This window comes from Falco biarmicus, chromosome 16 (assembly GCF_023638135.1).
Source record: "Falco biarmicus isolate bFalBia1 chromosome 16, bFalBia1.pri, whole genome shotgun sequence".
Classification (NCBI taxonomy): Eukaryota; Metazoa; Chordata; class Aves; order Falconiformes; family Falconidae; genus Falco; species Falco biarmicus.
Window position 1 is genome coordinate 10131662 of NC_079303.1, and position 27151 is coordinate 10158812.

Here is a 27151-nt window from a genome sequence, read left to right on the forward strand (position 1 = left end):
TTCCCACCTGTCCCTCCCTAAACCCCTTCCCCCGCCCCCTCCCCTGCTCCCGTCCCTCTGTCCCTGGCATGGCCCAACTGCCCAGCACCACCAGACCACTCTGGCCCAAACACCATAAGGCAATGGTTCCCACCTGACAATAGCAAGTCGAGGAACATTTTTTTTTTTCCTAAATAGAGTTTTACTTGTACGCTGCCGACTACGCTGAATTCTGTTTTGCTGGCTGACTGGATACACAGCAAAGCTGAACTCCACATCAAATATAATCAAATCTATCAAGTATATCAAATAATGGAATATATCAAATGCAATTTCTTATATTGCAATAAAAGAAAATAGCATGCAATATGATAAAAGGAACCAGTGGCAGTTACTGTGAGCGATATGATAAAAGAGCAATAGGAGCGAAGCACCAAATTGTCACTGCAAAGCCTTAACGTGACTAAGGAAAAGGAGACATCGCCAATTCCAACCCCAACATCACACAAGACCACCCTTTATCTGGGAGCGCCCTTGCAGCCGGCACCAGCAGTCTCTCGGGACCTGGGAAATTCCCCTGGAGAAGGTGCCAGAAAGGAATCCTCTTGCTGCTTCTCAACCTGCCCTGGCAGACATATGACGCACATCATAAAAGTTCTGCTCCCTGCTTTCTGTGGTGAAAAATTGGCACAGCACATTTACACCCATACAGAACCAAAAAACATGGCTTGGGAAAGCGCAGCACTGTTCACCTGGAGAGGGTTCCAGGAAGGAATTCTCTTGCTGCTTCTCACCCTGCCCTGGCAGCCATGTCAGGCACAGCACAAAAGTGCTGCTCCCTGCTCTCTGGGGTGAGAAAATTGACACAGCACATTTGCAATAATACACAGATTTGGACACCCGGTCATTCTATTCATAATAGATCTAGGGGGATCTAGGTGGAATAGACCTTTCCATTTTCTTTCTTCAACGATTTCCTGACTTGATGGCCTCCTTCCCTCCTTCAGGTGCCCACCTTTTCTTTTCTAGTTAGTCAGACTAGATGCCTTTCTCAACACAAACAGAGCATTGCCATTTATTTATTTATTGATTGATTGATTGATTAAGACCTTGTGCTGTTTCACAGGTGCAGCAGCTGTTTCTTGGCTTTCTCCACACCCTGGGCTGGGCCCCTGATGCTCACGGTGTCACTGCCAGAGCCCTTGGTGGGGAAGTGGATGTGGACTCCACCACACTCCTTGACGATGGAGCAGACGAAGCGGCCTTTGGCACCAATGAGGGAACTGTGCAGTTTGGAAGGAATAGAGACCTCCACCTCTGTGCTGTTGGCCTAAGGGAGGACAGTACCAGCCTCTTGAGTCAAGCTGCAGAAATGTGTTTGCACCCACTCTGCTTACCCTCTGACTCCCACCTTGCTAGGAGCTTTATATAGCTGGAAGAAATGCCTGAGCAGAGGGCTTGGAGACTGGCTACTCCTGGCAGGAGCAGTCACAGACTTTGGTTTATGAGTCACGAACAGACCGACACGTTTGTCTCCACCCTGCCCTCATCCATTACAACCACGTCTGTATCTGTGTCTTCTAGCAACATTGTCAAGTCCCTCAACCGCAAAAGGCCAGTCGCTTCACTTACCAGCTCCTTCTGGATGGCAAGAATCCTGTGGCGAGCAGCCTCACAGTTTGCCCTCTTGCCTGTGATAACAATTGTCTCCGAGCTGCTGTTCTTTGCTGGGAGATCAATTTTGGTGTTGCTTTCTTTACGGATCTGCCACAAAGAAAAAAAAAAATCATCTCAGAAGTGTCCCATGTCAGAAGAAAAGCCCTTGCAGGCTATATTGGACATCACCAATGAGCAGGAGAGAGCATCCAGTGGGCTTTTGCTGCAGGCAGCGATTATCACGAGCACTTGAGTTAGGAACGATAGCTCACCTTCTTGATGTTGGCACCTCCTTTCCCTATGATGTTCTTGTGGAACTGTTTGCAGATGGGGACAGAAATAGAAAAGCTGTTTTCAACCTAAGGGAGAAAGGAAGGGAGAACTGAAGATTACACTGTCGTGGCAAGGGAGGCCCGACTTCAGGAACTCTGATAAACGAGCTTTTGAAAATAGGCTTAGACCCAAGGAAGTTCTCTATACGAGGGACTGGTAAGAATAAACAAAGGCAAGGACGTTCCCCTATAGCCTTCACATAACAGGTACTACCCCCTGCCTCCATTCAGCCAAAACAGCGTCGACAGCTCCCTCCTCTTGAGGTGTTTTAGCTCTACCCAAGCCAGTAGAGCTCTGCTTTGCCCCAGGGTTATCCAGGCACGTAGGAGGGAACAAGCACTTCTGCTATTAAGCAGAGCACAAGCATTCCTCTGCTTTGAGAAGAGAGCATTGTGCTCATGAAACATTGAAAAGACTTACTTACATGCCTCTCCAGCTATAACAAAGAGAATCCTTCCTTCTCTGCAGCAAAAAAATGAATGCTGACTTTTCAAGAATGCTATGGATGAGTTTCATAACCAAGGGGTGTCATCCACCTGCCACACAATTTGTCTTCTGCAACCTCGATTAAGCATGTCAAGACATCCTATGGATGTGATAAACACCTCATCACCTCTGCTCTGTTGCCCCTTCTTCCCCCAGTTTCTTACTGGAACTAGTAACTCCAGCTCACCAGTTCCTTGACCATGGCTTCAATCTGTTCCTGAGCCACATGCACATCTTCTGTAGGTCCTTCCAAAGTGATGTTATCCTCTCCTCCAGTGAATTTGATGTGAACCTTGAGGTGAAAGACAATGAATCTCTTAAGAATTTGCCAAGATCCAAGCCAGGCCAATGCTCTTGGTCAGGCCTACACCATCGATCCCTGCCACTAAGAGATGTGCTCCTTCCCAAAAAGCCCAAACAAAATCCCCACAATTTTACGAGTCAGTAACTTAACGATTTCGGCCATATGGCAGTGCCTAGAGCCCAAGGCTCTGGTGCTGTCCCAGTTTCTGCAAGGGCTTTGGAGAAGTTTACTCATCTAGCCTTTATCTAGATACCGTCTAACTCACCAGGGAGAAGCCTCGCTGCACTCGCCATTTCCAGGTATCCTACTACATCAGTTCTCAAAACAGCACCACATAAAGCTTCCTTGGAAGGGCTCAACCCATGACAATAACATAGGATGAGCAGTGTTTGCAGCAGTAAAAGAGAGGGTTCCCTTGAACAGCAAAGATCTGTGTCATTTCCCCCTGGGTTTACCCACGCTAGAAGACACCTCTCTCTTCCGTGACGAGTGATCTGGACTAAACCTTTTTCTACGCCGGGGGTGCTAAGCTAACCAGCTCATCCATACCTTTGGCATCTGCTGAGTTATTTTGGCCAGGTTCTGTCCTTTCTTTCCGATAATGAAACGATGAAGCCAAGAGGGGGCAGAGACCGAGGAGACGGTAAAACTGTTGGCCTGAGAGACAGAAAAACAGAGAAGCTGTTTGATGGACAAACTGGGAGAGGCCTTCACAACAATTCAGTTCCAATTCCCATGCTGCACCTCCGGTATTGACTTCTAAGCTGCCCAAGAGAGAGCACCCCCGCTACACCTGTCAGTGCTCACAAATGTATCTTCATGGGACCTTCAAAGGAGGCCTAGCCCATCTTGTCAGTACCTTTGCATAGACTTCAGTCAATGCTTGCCCAAGTTTCTCAGGCTCGCCTCGCAGTATCAGCGTCTCCGAGCTACTGTCAGTGGGTGGGATCTCGACAGAGACTCCAGTCTTCTCCAAGATCTCCTGCAGGGAATTCCCCTTGGGGCCGATGACATACTTGTGCTGGGACTTCTTCACCTCCACTGCAAGAGTAGTAGTCTTCTTTTTCTGTAGGGGCAGAGACACTGAGGCATCAATCACAAGGGGGCGGGGAAGGACAAGAGCGACAGGAAGAGGCACAAGATGCAGTCAGACTCTGCACCCAGCAAAGAGCAAAGCCAAGCTGAGCACAGTGGCTCGGCAGCACCCTAGCACCCCTTGGACCCCTGCCTACAGAAAGCCTTGTGCTCAAAAATTCACAGGGCAAGTACAAAACTAGCATGCTGGGTCAAGCTCCCTGGGACACGGCATGCAAGAGACCACACACACACACACAGGCATGTCGTTGTCGTCGTCCCCGTCCCCCCGTTGGACAACAGGGTTCAACTCCCAGCCGTCTCCCAGGCAGTGCTGTGATGCAACACTGTGCAGGCTATAAGCCGATTGTTGAAATCCAGACCGGTACAAATACAGACCTAACCACGAGGAGAAACAGCCCAGCAACCCACAACAAGGATATTCACAGCAGCGTTGGCTGTGGGAAATAAACTGGAGTGACATTCACTCTTCAGCAACTTCTGCTTATGTAGCAACTTTGATACTGTCAGCTGGCCACCACTGTAGACTTCACACTTCTTTCCTTCCTTAGTAGCCCCGGTGTGAACAAGAGCCAGGGGAGCTCTTGGTGGCCTGCTAATTCCCACGATACAGAAAAGCCAGAAATCTGTCACCTCCCGGATAGTATCAGCCCAGCTCCCACTCTGCCGAGTGAGGAAACGGTAGGATTCGGGGTCATGTACTGCAAGGGCTGCTGAGCCAGATGCAACCGAGGGATGCACAAAAGTAGAACAAGAAGGGAAGAGTGCCTAGGAGCAGGTGCCAGGGGAAGGTGGGAAGCTTTATGGACCATCCGTACCTTCTCCTCATAGATCTTCTTAACGCGAGCCACAGCCTGGGCTAGTTGCTCCTTTTCTCCGGTGAAGACTATCTCGGTCTTGTTGACACTGGGTGGAGGAATGTTGATGCGCGTCCCTGTGTCCTGCATGAGCTCCCTCACCAGCTTGTTGTAAGGGCCAGCAATGAAAGGGTGGTACACTTTCTCCACTTCCAGCCGCTCCACGGCACGCTTATCCTGGAAGAGCCCACAACAGACCTTGGTGGGAACTGCCCTCTGTATTACAGTCTCTGCCAGGCACAGCTAAGCTCCCAGGGGTGTCCTGCCTGACACTCTGGCCCAAGCAACCTTCTCAGTTTGCGGGCTTGTAGATCTCCACCTCTTTCAATCTACAAATACGGTTGCTGCTGCTGCTCCTTGTTTACGATATTCACCCCTGTGATCTCCTGCCTTATCCCAGCTGGCACCTAAGACGCGTCCCTTCAACTATCAAATGCTTGTTTGGGCTTCAGAGATGGACAAAACGCAGCACAAGAAGTTTCAGGACCTGGCAGCGGTGCTCATACAGCCGGCGAGTGGCACAGTATACGTCTCCGTTCAGGCTAACGTTAGCCACTGACTGTAGCCACGGTGGCTACAAACTCCGACTATACCGTGGGGAAGCAAAATGGCTGACCAGCTAATGCCATGAGAGAGATCACAGTACTGAGGTACCTGCTCAGCGGAGATAAGCAGGATCTCGTGCCGGGCCTTCTCAATCCCTTCTTTAGTGCCGCTGATCTTGATCTGGTTGCTGGGGTCATCTGGGCGGGGGATCTGCATTTTGGTTGCAGTTTTGAGCTTCAGGTCCTGCAGCTTCTCACCCTTCTTTCCAATGACAAAACGGTGGTGCTCCTTGGGGATGGCAACTGTCGCTGAAGCCTGCAGCAGAAGAACCAAGCATCTGTGAAAAGCCTTGCCTGCACTGGCAGATCCACAGGAACAGAGCCAGGGAAAGCAAGGTGGACGCTGCTCAGCGTACTGCTCCTCAGAGCAAACACAACGCCTTCCCAGCACATTCTGTCTGAGGGCTGACACTGTACCGGTTGATCTACAGTGCCTCCATGCCACGGTAGCGGCCTGGGTGAATGACCTGAATCCCTGCAGCAGCACAGTCCTAAGTGCACTTGTATCAGCTTAACATGCTTCTATATGCAAAGGGAAGAGTATGTTTTGGGAAAGGCAGTATCAGCGGAAATACTGTAACCAACAGCACATCTTGATTTTCTTTGACAAGGTGTGAACCGCACAGGGGGGCTTATCTGGGATGGCTCTGCACTCTGATAACAGCTGTAAAATCCAGGGTTACAGATCTCTCTTCCAATAGGCCGTACCCTCTTCAGAAGCAGCTTAATGTGCATTGGGAAAAAAAGACTAGCTACCTGACCGAGAGCAACTGCCCTTATCCTACCAAAGAAAAAGTTACCATTGTTACCGGAGAGCGGCGGGGAGGCGACTGGGCGACCGCCCCCCGCAGCCCTGTCCCCTCGGGGGTGGCCCCGGCCCTCCCACCAACCCGCGGGGCAGCCGCCACAGACGGGGGAGCGCAATGTGACTCAGGGCTTTGGTTCGCGCCCTGGGTGCCGCCGGAGCGCTCCCCGTTGCCGGCGCAGTGCGGGGTGGCCACTGCGTGGGGGAGCGGCTGGGGAGGCCGGCAGGCTGGGCGGGTGCAGGAGGCCGGTGGGCCGAGCCCCTCCGCGCAGCCCCCGCACCCCCGCTCGCTGCGGAGGGTTGCCCTGGCGGCACGTGGGCCACACCACGCCAATGGGAAAGGCCGAGACCACAGAGTGCAGTCGGGTGCTCGCTGGACATCCTGCTTGCGGAGCCCGTCTCTCTGCTGCCGCTGTCTTGTTGGAGGCAGCGCAACCCGCCCGGCCGCAGAGACGGGCCCGCACCCTCCTCCCGCTATAGCTGAGGCTATACCCCCAACCCCCACCGCCCGCCCCGCGCGGCCAGTGCCACCGCGTGCCCCGGGACCGGCCTTACCTCTAGTAGGCCCGCAGCTAAGCCTATGCTGGGCACGAGGCCCAGGGGCCTGCCGCCATCGTGGCCAAGGAGAGAGATGTGTGTGACCTCCCAACATACGGGTGGTCCCTCCCCTGTGTGCCCTTTGTCAGCCGGTTGCTAGGGGAAGAGCCCGACTCGTTCCCATAGCAACCGACCAAAGGGCACATGGGGGCGGGGCCACACCTGTGTTGGCAGGTCACGCACTTCTCTCCTCTTCACCAAGATGGTGCCCCGGGACCGGCTTCACCTCTCGTAGGCCTGCAGCGAAGCCTGTGCTGGGCACGAGGCCGAGGGGCCCGCCTCTTCCCGCCAGCTGTGCGCGTGGGAGCGGCGGTCGGGGTCGCTGGCTGCGCGAGGCGCGGGGCAAAGGTGAGGAGACGCGGCGGGAGGGGGGCGGCCAGCGGCGCTGCCCTCCCTCGGCGGGGCTCGGGGGTCTGCCTGCGTGGCCCCCGTCTGGAGGGGCGGTGCAGGACAGCCCCTTCCCCGGCTCTCCGGGAACTCTCCGGGAAGCCCCTCTGGGGTGCTGAGCAGGTGCTGGTGAGGAGGAAGCAGCCGAGGGGAGCTGCGGGGTGGGGCACACACACACCCCCCTACCACCACCACCCCCATACCCACAAACACCCCCGCCCACCCCGGTCCATCCCTAAAATCCTTCATCAATTCCCACCCGTCCGTCCCTAAACCCCTTCCCCCGCCCCCTCCCCTGCTCCCGTCCCTCTGTCCCTGGCATGGCCCAACTGCCCAGCACCACCAGACCACTCTGGCCCAAACACCATAAGGCAATGGTACCCACCTGACAACAGCAAGTCGAGGAACATTTTTTTTTCCTAAATAAAGACATTTTTGCTTCATATGCTGCCCACTATGCCAAATTATGTCTTGCTGACTGACTGGATACCCAGCAAAGATGAACTCCACATCAAATCGATCAAACATATCAATCATTGAAACATATCCAAGGCAGTTTCTTGTATTATAATACAGGAAAATAGCATGCAATATGATAAAAGGAAACAGCAGTAGCTATTGTGAGCGATATGACAAAAGAGCAATAGGAGCGAAGCACCAAATTGTCACTGCAAAGCCTTAACGTGACTAAGGAAAGGAGACATCACCAATTCCAACCCCAACATCACACAAGACCACCCTTTATCTGGGAGCGCCCTTGCAGCCGGCACCAGCAGTCTCTCGGGACCTGGGAAATTCCCCTGGAGAAGGTGCCAGAAAGGAATCCTCTTGCTGCTTCTCAATCTGCCCTGGCAGCCATATGACGCACATCATAAAAGTTCTGCTCCCTGCTTTCTGTGGTGAAAAATTGACCAAAACCTTTTGCGCTCATGCAGAGCCAAAAAAATACATTTTAGGAAAGCGCAGCATGGCTCCCCTGGAGAAGGTACCAGGAAGGAATTCTCTTGCTGCTTCTCAACCTGCCCTGGCACCCATGTGAGGAACAGCACAGCACAAAAATTCTGCTCCCTGATTTCTGTGGTGAGCAAAATTGACCCTTTAGAGTTGCAATCATTAAGAGCCCCAAAAAATCATCTTGGGAAAGTGCAGCACAGCTCCCCTGGAGAAGGTGCCAGGAAGGAATTCTCTTGCTGCTTCTCAACCTGCCCTGGCAGACGTGTGAGGCACAGCACAAAAGTTCTGCTCCCTGATTTCTGTGGTGAGCAAAATTGACACGGCACATTTGCAATAATACACAGACCCAAGAAGTCACCTTGGAAAAGTAAAAGCGCAACACTGCTCCCCTGGAGAAGGTGCAAGGAAGGAGTTCTCTTGCTGTTTCTCACCCTCCCCTTGCAGCCATGTAAGGAACAGCACAAAAGTTCTGCTCCCTGCTTTCTGCTCTGAGAAAAAGAAAATTGACCTCTCATACCTGGAATCATTCACATTCCAAAAGAAGCCACCTTGGGAACGTGCAGCGCTGCTCCCCTGGAGAAGGTGCCAGGAAGGAATTCTCCTGCTGCTTTTCACCCTGCCCTGGTAGCCCTGTCAGGCACAGAGCATAAATTCTGCTCCCTGATTTCTGTGGTGAGCAAAATTGGCCTCTTTTCATTGGCAATCATGCACAGCCCAAAGAAACTCACCTTGACAAAGTGCAGCAGTGCTCCCTGGAGAAGGTGCCAGGAAGGAATTCTCTTGCTGTTTCTCTCCCTGCCCTTGCAACCATGTGGGGAGAAGCACAAAAGTTCTTCTCCCTGCTTTCTGTGGTGAGAAAATTGACTCGAACCTTTTGCACTCATGCAGAACCAGAGCTCACCCGGTGAAAGTGCAGCACTGCTCCCCTGGAGAAGGTGACAGGGAGGAATTCTCTTGCTGCTTCTCACCATGCCCTGGCAGCCATGTGAGGCACAGCACAAAAATTCTGCTCCCTGCTTTCTGTGGTGAATGAAATTGACCGGTTTAGTTGTACTCATGCAGAGACAAGACTTTTCTTACTCGAAAGCAAAACCAGAAAGCCACACAGGCTTGGGAATCCTCTTGTTCTTCTGCGTGGCTGGTGACTTCCCATGGCTCTTCCGCAAGGCAGGAGAAACAACCATGAATTTGGAAGCCCGCGTAAATTCAAGTACACTTAGTCCTCTGACAGTCACTACTTATGGGCCAGCAGTCCTCTCACCCCTCCACAGATCTGCCTGTTAGTCCTCTAGCAGTCATCCTCCATGGAGGGACCACAAGTCCTCCATACCTACCTACCAACTCACCAGAAATGAGTCAGACCACATCAGAAGTAACACTGCCTGACCTGCAGGAGATATAGAAACCATCGTTACTGGTTGACAAGACAGAAAAAACACCGCCATCCACCAGACAGCAGAAAAACAACCAGAAGAAACATTGTATACAAACCAAAGGCCCCCATCCAAACCCTGCAAAGGCCAAAAAGATGAAAAAAGGCACTCTCCACATAAAAAAACCAAACCAAAACCACACAAAGAACACATAATAAGATCACACTACCATAACCCCAGGAACTCAGAGCCAACAAACCCAGATTCTGTCCATAACAATAACACGCTTTAACGCTTCACTCGCTTAACCTCTGGCATACCACAACCTTGTCGCCCCCAAACCCCAGCACGCTGTAGCCCTAAGGCAACACAAAATGGAACACAAAGTCCCTGAAGATCTCCGCCAGGGCCTTCAAATGGTCCCTGACCTCAGGCATCGCAACCTTGAAGTGGGAGCCATGTGGAGGCACCAGAACATCACCGGCACCCATCTTCACACCCTGAAACAGTGCCTGGGATAAACGCTCCTGGGCAGAAAGACTGAGGCACTCGGAGGCTTTGAACCGGCTGGCCACAGTCACAGGGCTTGAGCTCATCATTTCTGTGTCAGAGCCACCAGGCAGGTGGCCCCATCCTCCCAGAGAGACCGCTCAGGGCACCTGTACCCAGCTCCAGGGGGCTGGACACACAGCCTCGGATCCATGGGGGGAGGGGTGCTTTAATCCTGGGAGCAGGATTTGTAACAGTGCCCCTGAGGAGGAAAGCCTCCTCAGGCCTGGAAGCCTGAGAGACATCCCTGTGCTGCTCCACACGTCACCAAAAGCAGGGGCTGAGGAAGGCTGCTTTGGGGCCCGTCGAGGGAACCAGCTCCCCTGGGCTGCTCTGCGGCCACCGGCTGCCGTTGCTGTCGCGCGGGTCTCAGTGCTGCTCTGCAGTCGGCCGTCACCTCCCCGCGGGACACTCCCCAGCGCAGCACACGTCTGCACTGGCTCTCCCTGGGCACAAAGATCACAAGCGAGGGATGGGCTTGGCTTTGCCCCCAGTCCCAGGCTGCCACCAGAGAGACCTGCCACCCCCGCCCCAGCTGTGCGATGTGGGCACCACGTACAGCTGCAGCTGTGGGTCAGGGCAGCTGTGGGCAGGGGGCAAGACCCGTGGCGGTGCCCCCGGCGCTGGCAGCAGGCAGAGCTGGGGGAGCGAGGGGCAGCCCAGGGCAGCCGGCAGCCGGCGGCGGGGCCCGGCAGGGTGCAGCACCCTCAGCAATGCCCGGCTCCTTGCGCCTCGGCCCCAGGGCTGCAGCGCAGGGCTGGCCCCAGCCGGGGCTGGGCTGGGAACAGCCAGGCAGGGCCCCTGGCACCCCGGCACGCACCTGCTCCCTGCGTGGGGCGGCCTGGTCCTTTGCAATCGACCCCGTGGCACCCAGAGAAGGGCCCTGCCCTGGGCCTGAGCCATCTCTGCAGGGGTGAGGCCTTCCTTGGCGTCCGTCCCTCAAATCCCTCCCTCCGGCCCCCACGATCCATCCCTAAAACACTTCCCCTCGCCCCCAGTCCCTGCGAGCGGGGAATCCGCCTCCCCAGCTTTGAGCCCGGGCGGCGCAAGCCCCCCCAGGGCTCACCCTGCCATCCATGTGGTTCCTGGAAGAAACACCATCCCGCCATGCCCGCAGGCAAACCGCTATCCCTATGGACACAATGGGGGCAGCCGGCACGGGGCGGGGGGGGGGGTGTCACTCTCGGGGCTATTCTAGTGAGCAACACTCAGAGAGGCCAAAAACTGGAGTGCAGGGGTGATGCCGGCATTACAGCCGGCTGCAAGCGAAAGGCACTCAATGGGCATGGGCGCTGCTGGGAGGGAAAGCGCCACGTCAGGACGGTCGGGAATCTCGGCTGGCTGGGAGGGAGCTCCATCGAGCGCTCAGAGTCGAGGCTTGAGATCCTTGCAGCCACGGAGGTTGTTGCACGGAGAGCTGCGCTAAGCAAGGCTGGTTTATCACTTTGGCTGCAACACGAGCGTGCTGCACCCATGCATGTGTGCTTCCCCTGAGCCGACAGAGAACTTTCTCTCCTGGGCTCTGTTCCCTCTGGGACAGCGGCTGTGAGCGAGGCAGGGCTGTCAGATATGCACAGCAGGGGTCGAGGGGCTCAGAACGGATAAACCCCCCGGCCTGCGCCCGGCCCTGCCCCTCTCTTACAGCCTCCATGGCAGTTCCCCTGCAGCTGAGTAGAACCATCAACGCTCTGTCTTCAGTGCAGTTTCTTGTACATAGAAAAAGGGGACAGCACAAAGCGTGAAGCAAAGCCAAGAAGGTGGCACCTGATTTTAAAAAGAATACATTCAGTACATCACAAAAAAATGCGGTGGAACTCACTCTTCCAATTGGGTTAGGCAGGAGGAAAATGGATTTGGAAAGCTCACTTCAAGCTATAAGGTGGCTACTGAACACAGACTCTCCCGTGCATGTCCTGCACATTGGTTCCGCGCCTTGGACATGCCTGCGGTTTCCCTGAAGCACCCTCTCTGGGTTACTCTTCCAAAGGGGTTCCTGGGACATCTGCATAGGGAAGCTGCCTGAAGCAATCACCGTTTGTTATCCTGTCAGGTTTCAGCCAGGGCAGATAGCCTGTGCATGCAGGGACTACAGACTTTTTCTGTAACTACAGACTTTTTCTGTTAACACACTGATCTTGCAGAGAAGTCATGCACTGTGCAATTAAAAACAGAGAACAGTGCGAAACTAGTTTTGGCCTTCAAGGCTTTTCTGACCTAATTACATTGAACTTTATTTGCTCAGAAGCCCTTAAAAAGTGCTCCAGTTGAAGGCAGTTTCCTGATCAGCTCTGGGTTCAGACTAACTCCTATACACCTACAGCCGTCCAACTCTGAAAAGTCACACAAGGACCCCCCTACATCACCCCAGCTTTGAAGTGTCACTTCCAGTGCCTCCCCCTGGGCTAGAAGTGTTTCCCAGCTGCCCCAAACGGAATTTCAAAGCTTCAGAGACACCCTTTGGAGAGCCTGCCCCATCTCTCAGCACCATGAAGACACAGGTGCTGACGCCCAAAGGCACTTCCAAGTCCTGTCCCTGCCTTCCCCGCAGAACCCTCCACCTCCGAACTCTCCCCAGCCCCGGAGAAGGGGCAGGGATACCTCGCTGTGCTGGAAGCCGGGACAGCGCGAGGCAATTCAGCATCCTACAGCCGGATGGCCTCAACGTTCGGGGCCAGCAAAGCACCCTGCCCTGCGCACTACTGCAAAAGCAGGCTGAAGAAGGTTGCCATCCTACCAGAGCTGGAGGGGAAGAAACTGCAGTGAATATCACAGCAGGTACGCTGCCTGCAGCTGTTAGGTGCTACCGCTCAACGCCGTCCCAGGTAAGGAGTGCCGACACTTTCCTCAGCCTCACAGACCCCCTGCGAGCCCAGGGACCTGGCCTCACTGATTTAGGGCTCCCACAGACGGGAATTTGCTCTCCGAGGAAATGCAGTCATTGCAATCAACCTTTCCTCCCCAAAACATCAGCTGGAATGTGGATAACTGGCTAGCTGAAAAGGGTCACATAGACATAGTCCAGCTGGCTGGACAAAAATGCACATGGCTCTCAGCTTATCTGAAGTAAAGCAAAAATACACTGTCCTTGGCTGTTCTTGTTACACAATAACAGGAAGATTGCGGTGGGAAAAGAATGTTGCAGGTGGGAACAGAAAACTACAGAAGAGAAACAAGGGGCGGGCTTGGTATTTAGGCAACTAACCAATAATGAGCTTAACTTTTGTAATATGTATAAGCTAATTATAGCAAGGTATAAAAGGTGACTGTGAGAAACAATAAACGAAGTCTGCTGATCACTCATATTGAGTGACTGTGTCTTCCCTCCGTCGCGACAAATGGCGCCCGAACATTCAATTGCTGAAGTTCAGCATAAAAATCGTATCAAGCAGGATTCAACACACGCTGGATCACTCAACAGAAGAGTTGGCAAGGACATTGCCAAGAGATGCCAGACACGACTGGGTATCTGTTTTGGTGGTGACGACTAGATCTGGAAATCCCAGAGGGAAGCTGTACAGGGATTTACAAGGTCCTGCCTACGTATTTCCACAGTGAAAAGCAGCAGCCTGCTTGAATAGCATCCTGGAAGCTTCCATAGCCTTGCCAGGCTTTGGTAGGAGCCTCTTGGACCTTCACGCTTCCCAGGAGAAAGAGCAAAGAGCCTTCTCTTGACCCCTGTTTTCCTGGGGAAGAAACTGAAGCAACTCAGGTGCACTAAGGCAGACGCCACGTCTTTGCTGTGTTCTGGACCTCAGCTCCTGCACCAAGACCTCTGGGACCAAGCAACTCGGAGCTAACTACCAGCCAGCTGAACTGGTTTCCTTGCAGGTGCAGTTCAGCAAACTGGAAAAACAGTGACTGTCTTCTCAGACCAACAGGAACAGTACAGGCTGTCCACGACACAGCACACATCGGGCGCTTGACCAGGAGACTGCCCAAATACCACGTGCTTGTGGCCTCCCAAGGAACGCGTATATTTGGCCAACAGGGCCACATAACCATTTCAGAAGGTACTGAGGATCAAGGAGGTTGGTGGTGGCTACTACAGCATGCTAGAGCACTTTCCAGGAGATCCGAGAGACACAAAGCTCTAGAAAAGGCTCCCAACCCACGCACCAGGTATTTGCTGCATCTTTGGCCTGTGCCCCCGCTGTAAGGCATTCCTCTTTGGGGCTGTAGTGCAGCTTTGAAGCCACTGCCAGCTCATCTCCACTTACAAGCTCATTCTGCTGAAGAATATTGGATCCCAGGGACCAGATCAAACCTACTGGAAAACCAGGTTCTGGACCACACCCTGTTTTTGTCAGGGTCTCGATACCAATTGCTTTGATCTGCAATCTCCGATTGCACTTGCTACTCTAGACAAACTGCTGATAAATTCTTAAATGTCTCTTCCACCAGCTCAGAGCTTGCCCATTTCTTAACACTGCCCTTGGTCTGCAGGAACTGAGCTCCTAGAGCTGTCGTCTGCCCCGCAGGATCTTCCACAGCCCAAGGGCAGTCCAGCTGCCTTCTTACAATTGCTCTTTCAGTCTAACAGAATCAGTCTTGCACGACTGTGCTCTGAAGACACCGTTGCACTATAAAACTCCACTCTGCAGCTTGCAGGGTTTTAGCAGAGGTTGCGCCATGCTTCAAACACTATAATCAACAGCAAAACCCACGTGCCCTGCCCATCTCCAGCCACGGCAGCAGCACGGCAGCTCAGGTGCTCCGGTTCCTTTTTGTCGCTGTTTCCCAACTATATTATCACGCCACAGTGTTTTGCACAAAAAAAGATGAGCTCCCTACCTCTGCGTGCTGATGCAGTAGCGGGCCTCCCGGTTACCAACATTGCGAACCAGCAGCGTTTTCTGGGTGCTGTACTTGACTGGACAGGCTGAGAAGTTCACCTGGTCGGGGAAGTCCAGGATAGCTCGGGCACCTATAGCTCGGAGAGGCACAACAAACTTCTCCCCTTTCTGTGATGCAGATGAGCTCGTGCAAATAATCCTGCAGGGAAAGAAACAATCTCAGCACAATGCATTTAGCACCATTCCCACGGCAGAAGAAAAACTGCTGTTTTCTAGGACTGTAGCAGTATCATTCAGTAACGCAACAGTACTTTTTACCTTCATGACCTTTCATTCCAGTAGCATGACTTGCACAGGGTTGTTAACTTGCAAAGAAGAAACAAGCCCACTGATTCACCCGCTTTCGCAGCAAGCTGGCAGCACCACAATTATCTGATGCTTTGATTCCGAGGCACCAAAACAGAGTCGCTTCACGCAAGGGATCACAGCACTAATGGAACCTGCTTCGATCGCCACCGCAGACTATTGGAAGCACCACTGAGAACCCAGCTGTGCCACAGCACTAACTTCAATGCCAGCAACGCGGCGACCTCGTTGAAGCTTGGCAGGGGATGCTCAGGTACACTTTCAAAAGGACTTCAGCACATGCATGGTCAACGGTCAGTCTTCGGTGAAATACTTCACAAGCTGGACACGGTAATTGCGGCAGCGTCAGGGCAGTGCAGGGTACGGCTGTATTTCCTGCCCCTTCTCACAGCGTTATAGGGCCAAGGCTGGGGACATGCACCCTTCAAAAGCCACCTGATCCATCTCCCCACACCAGAGCCGGCTCAGCTCCAGACCCAAACTGTTTTTGCAAGAGGTTTCACAGGTACTTCAAAGCACTAACAGTTCCACCCCTGCCCTCAGCAGCCTACGCCAGCTCTGCGCTAGAGTTAAAGGGTGTTAGCTGTGTCTGAACTCAGTTTCCCTTGACATCTCACCCAGCCCCAGGGGACACAGAGACAGCTCTGGCTGATGCCTTAATCGAACCCCTCTGTAAGGTCTGTCCTAGAGGAGTAAGTGACGGGGTGCCTGGTTAGCACACCCACCCCAGGCAGGCGGCATCGGGAGCTGCACACGGGGGACACTCAGACACCCCACCAGAGCAAAGCCGGCTGTGCATTCCCAGCCACTGGCTCGTTCAGAACAGAGCCAGGCAATCCCCCCCGCGCCCCGGCTGCCTGGCGTTTAGCAGCAGGAAGGCAAATCAAATTACCAAAAGCATTTTACTGTAGGGATGAGCAGAGCAGTCTCCAGATGTATGGCATGGCGTCGCTGCGCTGGAACTATCACCTTGCCCCCACTGAAATCAGTGGTAAAACTGCTGCCATAGGGCCAGGAGCCATTACCCCCAGCAGCGCTCTTGTTGATGAGCTGATCAAAGCTCTGCTTCTCATCACTCACTGGCTGCCCTGGTTTTTCCTCAGTGCTTTTAATTAATTTGATATTTTCATCATTGTTGAAGCAGCAGGTGCTTTGATTTAGGAATTGCATACAGCAGCAAACTCCCTTCAGCAGAACTGATCCAGACTCCTCCACGGCTGGGATTTCCGCTCCCATCCCCATCACCTCCTGGAAGGGCCCTAAGGCAGCCAGCCCAGGCACAGACACGTACCTATTGCTCTAACGCAAGCGCTGACAGCCAGCGCCTCACCCACCACCCAGCACCTTGCCTACCACCTGCTCAGCTGGGGTTTAAGGTTGTCAACACAGATGCTGCCCCATCCAAGACAAAAAGAATAATCTCTTTTTCTAGACATCTCAAATATTCACCCTAGAAACTGCAGAAGGGCTTTTGCTTTTCCTATTTGGAAGGTAAAATACTAGGAAGGGAACTGCAGCAAGCAACCTGCATGATTTAATACCGCATTTCAGGAAAGCGTTTCATCTTCAGCAAGTCGTTCTGAATTAGCAAGTTTGTACTCAATCTTGCAGCTAAGCCCTCTAAAATAAAAGCTATGGGCAGCCCATATGAATTTAAAGCACCTGTTATCTGGGTACTTCACGTCCTGCACTGTTTAGATCCTCAGAAACTCATTAGCAAATGAAGAATGTTATTTGCTTTTGTTGTTGTTCTTTTGGCCACACTACTGTAACAAAGGCATTGCAAAGCCAATTGAAAGCTACCTGCCTTATTAAGTCTTGGCATGCCATATTTACTTAGCTCCCTCTTCCAGGTGCCAGGTAGGCAGGGGAGGATGCAAGTTCAGATCAGCAGGAGGATAAAGAAAAAAGGAACTTCAACAACTGGAGCTACTTGAAGGAAGTAAAAGGAAGTAATTGTCAAGTCGTTGTCATTGCTAAGGAGCAAACGGATCAACAGCAATGCAATTAAGAGCCCAAGAAATAAATCCCCCCCTCCCCCAAAAGCAAGCACAGGCAGCCTTCCCAGCTCCATTGCTGGTGAGGGGCACTGGGACCACCTGCACAGCAATGCACAAGGGATTTCTCCAGGGACCTGAGGGCAAGGCTAAAGCAACAAGGATTTGGTTTCACAGAGACAACCACGACCTTGGGAGAGAAAGATGCCTCTCGCCATTCATGCAGATGCACATCATGTCCCAAGCCCCCTCTCCAGGGACACCGTGGGACATGGCATCCCGTGCAAGGCTTGACTCAGCACTTCAGAGCGGGCTGACCCTTCAGCCACGCTCTACCACCCCACCAACGTGGGACCTTGCACCAGGCTGAATGCAGCGTCAGCCCAAACAGGGCGAAACCCAAGGCAGGAGGGGTGCTAGGCAGAAGCTGGCTGTTTGTGTCGCTGTGGACCCATGGTCCCTTAAGCTTTTGAAAGCTGAATTGCCCTCCCTTGGGGGCAACAGGTTGCAAAGTCTCTACTGCAGCACTGCCTCGTGCTGCGAGGGCACTAACCCTGCTACACACTTGCTTGCAGCCTAGGGGCACAGTTGGGACCAGTGCAAAATGTTGTTCTGCTTCGCAACTGCAAACCCTTAGCAGACTGTTTAAGACCAGGTTTCTAAATAAACGTGCCTGGATGACAGAGGGGTTGCATCCCATCTATGCTCTAAAGTTTGCTGTGTTTAGACACAGCTTCAGGCTATAGGTTTTCATGCAAATATGACTTCATCCTGCATACAACTCCCCTCTCAATTTCAAGGAAGATACAGACAGTTGTACGATGGTTCCCCTTCTCGTGCTCCCCTGTGACAAGCAGTAAATTACAAGCTCTGGCCTTCCAGGTTTCACCACTGGCAGCTGAACTGGCACCCACTGAGACTGAAGCAGCTGCTCATCTTGGGTGTTGTTTCAGGCTCTTTGTAAACTCAGGCTAACAGTAATTACTGTCACAGCAATATTAACCCTAACTGCCCAGAACCCCAAACTCAGATGTCAGTTTCCCTGCATAACCTATCCCAAATGCTTCACTGAATTCCTTGCAGCAGACGACTTGCACAGAAAAGATCCTTGTAGCATGAGGTCACACGGCAAGCCAAGCAGGGAAAGCTCCCACTGAAACCCTGATACCAGAAAGTCTGGAAAATAAGGGCCGTGACAACAGAGGAGAGACCGGAGGATGAAGATCCGTTCGCAGCAGAGGGGGTGCCCCTGCGCCTGCCCCCCTCAGCCGCCGGTTCGCAGGAGTCTTTGAAATGAGTCACTTGGCTTCACGTTCATGTGGCACCGGGCCATTTGCCTTGGTCTTCTGCCCCTTTCCTCCCCACACGAGTCATCTTGAAAGTATACTTGGAATAGCTTCTGGGCGCTACAAAGCATCTAACAGGGCTGCGCTGAATTGTAAAGGACTTCATTTCAGTAATGCAGTAACTCGCTGTCCTGTCGTATTTCATAGTAATCAATGTGCATTAATTCAGTCTCCACTGAGCATCAGTAATGAATTTCACAAACCTCACAGACTGAACTTGCATTGCCTGAAAACAGTGCACTGCTACAGTGAAAAGAGCAAGACGACAACACGGAATAAGCTGTGCTATGTTTTTATGTGCTTCTTACTTCCTTCTTCCTTTACAATAAACTATTAATAAGCCTGTAGGACGCACAAATGGAAGTATTTCTGTCTGTTGTTTATCTGCCAGTCAGTGCCACAATGGTTTCCAGTTCAGCAGAGGCCGTCAGACCGTAATGCAAGAACACGTGGGAACAGGGGCTGGCACAAGAACACCCACGCTGTACAACTGGAGCCATAAAACAGAAACGTGCAAATCAGAAGCAGCAAGAGTAACAAATTGGAAATGTTGCCCAGCAGAAAAATTAGCAGTTCATTTATAACACAAGTGCCAATAAACCAAGAGGCACACCAGCTGTTTATTTATTTTCTGACAGTCCAATCACATGGCACATTCCCAAATGACTGCCAGACAGTAGGAAACTGCTCATTTTCCAAGAAAGGGCTACGTGGCACACAGCATTTCAGCCACCAACAGCTCACATGGCCCTAGTACTTAAGGCTTGGCCACAACTGTACTCCTTTGATTCAGGAGTGACTTCACTGAAGTCAGACTTACCCCAGGGAAGAACAGATTCAAAGCAAGAGAATTATACAAACCAACTCCCCATCAGGAAGACCCGCATCCCAGTTCACTGGGTTACCCACAGTCCCTGTGGATCGTGCAGCATCAGGGATGTAGAGGTTGTTCAAAGGCAGCACTCCTGAGCCTTCCACAATTAACACACAGATACTCTGCAGGCAAGCAACTGCAAGCCCAGCACAGGTGGCTTTACGGAACCATTTCCCAAAGCCTGCCTCTTGGCTAAGGGCTTTGCAAGGTGCTCTGCACCTCCTGACCACGCTGTGGATGCATTTCTAGCTCAGCTACAGCACTCTGGCACTCCGCTGACTCACGCTCCATCAAGTATGAGCCAAAACATTCCGTTTGTACAACATTCTGGTTCTGCTGTACAATCCCCTTGTGCTCCTCACCAAGCAGCCCACATCCCTCCCCCAATGCCCTGCAAGGAGCACAAAACCCAGGTCAGCAGAAACTGCCGTGGTGTCGCTGAAGCTGTGCAGAGGACCTCGCTGGCACAGCTCCCTAATGCCACACACTCACCAGTTCAAGGGCAAGACAAGGGACAAAGTACTGGACATGAGTGCTCCTGGGGGTTCTCTCACCCTACTTCTATTTGGGGTGATGTTCATGTGTTGCTCTGCTGCTTCTCTCTAGCTGAAGAGCAGCAATTTGCCCTTCATGGGAACCAATTTACTTCCACCCCAAAAATGAATGCTCATGAATACTAATAAATCACATTTTAAAGGAAGCAGCGTCCTCTGCAAAGCCTACCTCGGTGAGGTTAAGCTCTTATGTCACTTGGGCAGTATGGAGAACTGCCCTAGGCCAAGGTCATTTTAACCTTCCATACGAATGATGTAAAACCATTTCTCAGTCCCTCCCCAAAGCAACAGATCATTTCACAAGCTCAGGGAGCCAGGGACCGCAGGGCATTTCCTCTTTAGTTTGCTACAGCCACGCTGTTTGAGGATAGGACAGGGCATTAAACTAAATCTAAGCAGCAAACAGAAGATGAGAGAACAGCTGTGCCCAAAGGGATCCTGCGCCTCTGGCCTGGCGCAGAAGCATCAGCTGGCTCAGAGCTATCCCCTAACCTCGCCTCGCCCACACAGCCACACAAAGAACCCTGCCAAGAGGCAGCAGAGTGCTGGTGCAAAGAATCAGCCTGTCTGTCTGTGTTCCCCTGTAGGACAAGGCCTCAAGGACAAGAGTCCAAGTACTGATCGCCTGATGAATAGACACTTGTTAGAACTTGTAGGGCACAAGCCCTGGGAACCAAGGAACAAGCTAACTGCAGACCCCTGAGCCGTCACAGTTGAGGAGGCAACCAGACGGACAGAGAAACAAGTAGCCAGATAAGGGAACGGATGGCGCCGATATGTAACTTTGTTAATCAAGAAAGCCGCGTAGAAAGAAACCCCCTAATTTGGGTATAGAAATTGTTGCTATGTCAAGGTAAACTAATAAGTTCCTATTGTTCTAACGGTGTGCCTTAAATATCAACCGATCAGTCTTTTTACGCTTAAGATTTAACCAATCAGTGTGTAATATGTAGAAGGTAGAAACGTATAATTGTAAGAAAATCACTAATAAACCAACAACTTGCTTGCATCAAGCTGTGTCCCGTCTCTTCATTCGCCGCAAATTGGTGACCCCGACGTGATCCAGTGAAGGATCTGACGTGAAGGGCTCTCGAATTGCCTAACTGAGCGACATGCAGCGAATCCCACAGAACTTTGAATGATCTGCTGAAAGGAAGCGGGAGCCGGCCAGAAATCCCTCCGGAGTTGAGAGGTGAGCTGTGGGAAATCCGTAATGGGGAATCAGGCTTCGTCCCCAGAAGGAGACGTTTATGAGCTTATGAAAGGTCTCCCTAACAAACATGAGAAAAGTATTTCTGGGCATGACCTTAAAGCAATGCTTAAGTGGGTGCAAGTAAATATGCCTGCAGTGACTGCAACTACAATTTTCACGCGGGAACTTTGGGACGACACAGGGGTGAAATTGTGGGATTCTGCGACAAAAGGCGATACTGAGTCCCACCATCTGCTCTCTTCGTGGAGAGTTATTTTTGAGACTATGAAAGCACAAAAAGAAAAGGCAGAGGAAGGAGAGGAGGAGTCGCAAGCTCATATAGCCCTGTCCTTATCAGCCTCTAAATCACAGTGCTCTAAACCCCTGGGTGTCAATGCAGTGGGGTATCCGCCAGAAGAAGACCCCTTTGACCCGGGACCGGTAGACCCTGAACAAGAGCCTGATTTATACCCTCCTGATCTGCGTGATGTGTGGGCAAAAATAAAGAAACAAGCCTTAAAGGAGGGGGATCTAGAAATGGCTAAAACTATAGTTGCTCCGGTCTTGTATTCTCAGGGTCGGGCAGGGGGAGCACGATGGGAGGCTCTTTCCTTTTTCGGTTGTTAAAGAACTGCGCCGCACTGTTACGGAACGTGGCATTTCTTCTCCCTATTTTATAAGCCTGTTATCTTCTGTGTTTGATACTTATTTCATGCTCCTCATGATTTGAAACCTTTAGCACGATTGCTGCTAACCCCGACTCAGTATACGTTGTGGGAGTCGCACTGGAGAGGGGGACTGCCAGCACTCCTGCTCACGTACGTTAACCATAATGATGCTGCATTAGCTGCACTGACAATAGAGCATCGTACGGGCACCGGGGCACGTGCTGATCCGGTAGCGCGGGCTCAACACTGCCCCCGTGCGGCTCTCGAGGCAATTAGAGAAGAGGCAAAAAAGGCTTTTTTCCAGGTTCCTGATGTACAAAAGCCACAAAAAGCTTTTACTAACATCACTCAGGAGTCTCGAGAACCTTATATGCAGTTTATTGATAGACTAAAACAGGCTTTGGAACATCAAGTAGATAATGCGGAAGCTTGGGATATATTGTTAACAAAACTAGCTGTTGAAAATGCTAATGCCGATTGTAAAAGGCTACTGAAGTCTCTTCCCAACCCGAACCCCACTCTGGTGGAAATGGTGGAAGCATGTAACCGAATCGGTACGGTTGACCACAAGTTTGAAGCTATGGCTGCTGCTTTTGCAACGATGCGTGGTGTGGGGAATTGCTATGGTTGTGGTAAGCCTGGTCATCTAAAAAGAAATTGTCTTGCTCGGGCTGCGGGGAATAAACAACAACCTCCTGGTCCTGGATTTTGTCCGAAATGTCAGAAAGGGCATCATTATGCTAATCAATGTCGATCTAAGTATGACTTCCAGGGACAACCGATACAGGGAAACCGACCGCGGAGCGCGGGGCAGCGATGCGCGCAGACACAAGTGCCACAGCTGACATTTCAACAAGCTCGGAGAGAAGCACCGACACCTCAAGTCCCTGTCCAGCAACCTCAGGCAGCGCCGGATTGGACCTGGCAACCTCACACACAGTAACACTGCTCGATTCCTCGGTTCATTTATTATCAACAAATGTCAAAGGACCATTACCCCCTGATACACAAGCTCTGTTAATTGGTAGATCTTCCACAACATTTTTTGGTCTATTTGTTTTACCAGGTGTTATTGACTATGACAGTGTGGACGAAATCAAAATTATGGCACGGACTCCATTTCCACCCTGTACGATAGCTCAGGGTAGTAGAATAGCGCAATTGATTCTGATTCCAGCAACGGTAAACTCTCTTATCACTGATCACCCTCCGCAGAGGAGGGGAGGTTTTGGATCTACAGGGTTACCTCACATTTTATGGGTACAATCCATTTCTCCACAGCGACCTATGTATCAGTGTACCCTTATTTACAATGACCAACAAATAGCACTAAATGGGATCATTGACACTGGAGCTGATGTCACCGTAATTTCTCAAGCCAAATGGCCTCCGCAATGGCCACTGACTAATGTCTCTCAGGCACTGGCTGGGATAGGGGGGACCGGTAACAGTCGTCAGAGTTTGGAACTAATTTGAATTCAAGGACCAGAGGGACATGTGGCTTCTGTTAAACCTTTTGTGCTGCCTGTCCCTATGGTTTTGTGGGGACGTGATGTATTGTCACAATGGGGAATGTCTATCCGCACACATTTTTAGATGGGGTCACTGAAGTGCACGACACCCTAAAAATAACCTGGAAATCTGATGTTCCTATTTGGGTGGATCAATGGCCCCTTCCTTTGGAAAAACTTCGCGCACTTCAAAACTTAGTCTCAGAACAACTGTCCCAAGGACACATTGTACCTTCTACTAGCCCATGGAATTGACCTGTTTTTGTTATTAAAAAACAAACTGGCAAGTGGCGCTTGCTCCATGATCTCAGAAAAATTAATGATGCTATGGAAGATATGGGAGCCCTCCAACCCGGGCTCCCGTCCCCAGCTATGATCCCTCGACATTGGCATCTGACTGTCATAGATCTTAAAGATTGCTTTTTCAGTATCCCGTTACATCCAGATGATGCCCCGAAATTTGCCTTTTCATTTCCAAGCATCACCATGCAAGCTCCGTTGCAGAGATATCAGTGGGTTGTACTGCCACAAGGTATGAAAAATAGCCCTACAATGTGTCAATGGTACGTTGCAAAAATACTCAGTCCTGTCCAAAATGCTATGCCTACTGTGTTATTGTATCATTATATGGATGACCTTTTAGTGGCAGCACAACATCACGAAGTCATGGAGAAAGCTGTAGCCCTTGTCACAGATGCCGTGAATTCGGCAGGTCTCTGTATAGCAACAGAAAAGGTCCAGAAGTTTCCCCCTTGGAAATATCTGGGCTGGCGAATAAGAGCACAAACTATTGTTCCTCAACCATTGCAGATCAATACCAATGTAAGAAACCTGCATGATGCACAAAAATTACTGGGAACAATAAATTGGGTTCGACCACTATTGGGAATTTCTAATACAGACTTGGGTCCTCTGTTTGAACTACTAAAAGGGGACACTAATTCTTGCTCTCCACGTAATCTTAACCCTGAAGCAGATACATCTTTACAAAAGGTTGCCTCAGCTATCGCTTCTCGACAGGCCCACCGATGGGCCCCTGAACTACCTTTTTACTTGATTATTTTAAACCCTGCTCGACAGCCTCATGCCCTGATATTTCAATGGGACCTTCAGAACTCAGACCCCTTGTTAATTATTGAATGGATCTTTTTACCTAACCAGCCTACAAAAACTATTTTGACACAACATGAAATGCTTGCCTCCCTGATTGTTAAAGCTAGATCACGCCTGTTAACCTTATCAGGGAAGGATTTTGTCTGTATTGGCCTACCAATAACAACAGTATACTTACAATGGCTTTATCAGCAATCAGACACCTTTGTTATGGCACTTGCCGACTATACAGGCCAAATAACTTCCCATCCACCTTCACACAAACTGTTTAACATTGACTTTCGTCTGATGTTAAAACCCAGAAGAAGCGAGCAACCCCTACAGGCACTTACTGTGTTTACAGATGGATCAGGCAAATCACATAAATCTGTTCTCCTATGGTGGGATGATCAACGGAGACGATGGGACTCGGACATAGAGACAGTCTCCGGTTCACCTCAAACAGGAGAACTGAATGCAGTTGTTCGTGTTTTCCGAAAATGGAACGTACCACTCAACCTTGTTACTGATTCCGCTTATGTTGCAGGTATTGTTAGACGAGCTGGAGCTTCTGTGCTGCGGAGTGTTTCACATTCACAACTCTTTACCCTGTTACAGGAACTTGTTTTCCTTTTGGACGCTCGATCTGCACCTTGTTATGCATATTAGGTCTCACACCTCACTACCTGGTTTTCTTGCAGAAGGCAATCGACGAGCTGATCTATTGACGTTACCAGTTCAAGTACTGCCAGACCGTATTGCACAAGCTAAGCGAAGTCACTCTTTTTTCCATCAAAATGCTGGAGCTCTTAAACGACAGTTTGACCTTCCTTCTCAACAAGCGTCAAATATTATTGCTGTCTGTCCTGATTGTCAAAAACATTCTTTCCCATCAGTTGCTGCAGGAGTTAATCCTAGAGGATTACAAAGCCTACCGTTATGGCAAACAGATGTCACACAGTATTCTGAATTTGGTAACCTTAAATATATCCACTCTTCCATTGATACATTTTCAGGTGCCTTGTTTGCCTCGTGTCACACAGGAGAAAAGGCACGAGATGTCTGTAGACATTTAATGCGTGCTTTTGCTACTTTGGGTATTCCCTCAGAGATCAAGACAGATAATGGTCCAGCTTATGTTTCAACAACTATAAAAACCTTTTTTGCCCTATGGGGTATAACTCATATTACTGGCATTCCTCATTCCCCCACCGATCAATCTCTCATTGAAGGGTCTCATCAGTCTCTAAAACGTCTATTACAACAACAAAAAGGGGGAATGGGAATGGCTATTCCAGAGGAACGGTTACAGAAAGCGTTGTATGTTTTTAATTTTTTAAATTGTTCTTTAATAGATAACAACCCACCGATAGTTCGACATTTCACTGCAAATACATCTTTTGAGGCACAGGTTAAAGCCCCAGTGTTGGTCCGAGATCCAGAAACAGGTAAAATTATGGGACCATATCCTCTTGTTACATGGGGAAAAGGTTATGCTTGTGTCTCCACAGAAAAAGGACCCAGATGGATCCCAGCAAAGAATGTACGACCTTTCCGTGAACCTTTACCGCAGACAACTGATACCGACACCGACCCTACAGAATGAAATAAAAACTGCGTGAGGATTTCTGTTTTGCATTAATGTCAGGTAAACAAATTCAGGATATAGCATCTAGGTTTCGCTTTTTACAGCGCTTGGAACGGACAATATCACCCTGGATTAAACCACTTAACAAAGGTAATACGTTTGGACCAGACCAGATCCCCAGCGCACTGACGGCACCACTAGCAGATATTATCTTCCCTTACATCGACTTTCAACGACACTGTCATGAACCAGATTGGACAGCGTCTCGATTTCTACAGTTATGTTGCTATGAACACGGACCATCTTGTCGACCGTGGATCAAGATCCATTGTGAACTCTGTGATCACGATCGCTGGCGAGTTGTAAGACTAAGGGACAGATGGGGTCATTGGATGTGTTCTGAGTGTAATAATCAAATATTAAGGTTTAATCAGATACAGTGGGCTGAATGTTTTATGGGAAAACCTCTTTTGGAATTAGAGGGAGTTACAGGGTTAGGTTCTGAGATTTTGCCAAACTTAGTTTTTGCAAATTTTTTATCATTGATTGAAAGCCTAGAAGTACGGGCTATTGCACGGTTGATGTTTCAATATATTGCATTAGCAAGCAGAATTTATATTATTAACAAGAACATTATTGTAGGATTAGAGTGTGGACAATCAATTGCAGTGCCTCGGTCGTGGACAGTACGACCAGAAGAATGGCTGGTTGTAAAACGACAATGGAAAAAGAAAAAGAGAAACAAGCATTGTCAGTAATATGGATAATGATGTTCATACCTGGACCTTGGCCTATTGAAGGTAGCTCTTATCCCCCTTTTCTACCAAAGGTAAATGTTTGGGTCACATTGGCGAACTTGACTGGACAGGATACTCTGTGTCTTGCTATGGCCTCTCCGGATCAGCCTTTTTCCACCTGTCTTGTGGGCTTACCATTAGATGAATGTCCTATACTAGGGACCTTCAAAGTCTTTTTCCACCCAAAAACGTATCAAAAAATGTGACAGACAATTAGGATGTATGGATACCCCATCTCCCACTGGCCACTTTGGAACCACAAGAAATTGAACTCCTTGGTTCTGTAAAAATGGATTTTTGCATAAAATTTAACTACATGGGAAAGAATCAATCTAGGGAATGGGACGTTTCCCCTATTCATCCTGTTTTTAGAAATGCAAGTATCTGGTGTAA

The 27151-nt window shown here is 50.5% G+C and overlaps 1 protein-coding gene across 1 annotated transcript; it reads right to left on the minus strand.

The window, feature by feature from the left end:
- Positions 1–1099: 1099 nt before the first annotated feature.
- On the minus strand, positions 1100–26264 carry LOC130159870 (vigilin-like). Its single transcript, XM_056361901.1, has 11 exons — positions 26183–26264; positions 14772–14904; positions 7588–7663; positions 5365–5571; positions 4672–4887; positions 3618–3824; positions 3308–3415; positions 2642–2746; positions 1908–1994; positions 1612–1743; positions 1100–1309 (listed from the first exon to the last, which is right to left on the minus strand). Exons 1-11 carry the CDS (start codon positions 26262–26264, stop codon positions 1100–1102), a joined length of 1563 nt encoding a protein of 520 aa, XP_056217876.1.
- Positions 26265–27151: the final 887 nt, after the last annotated feature.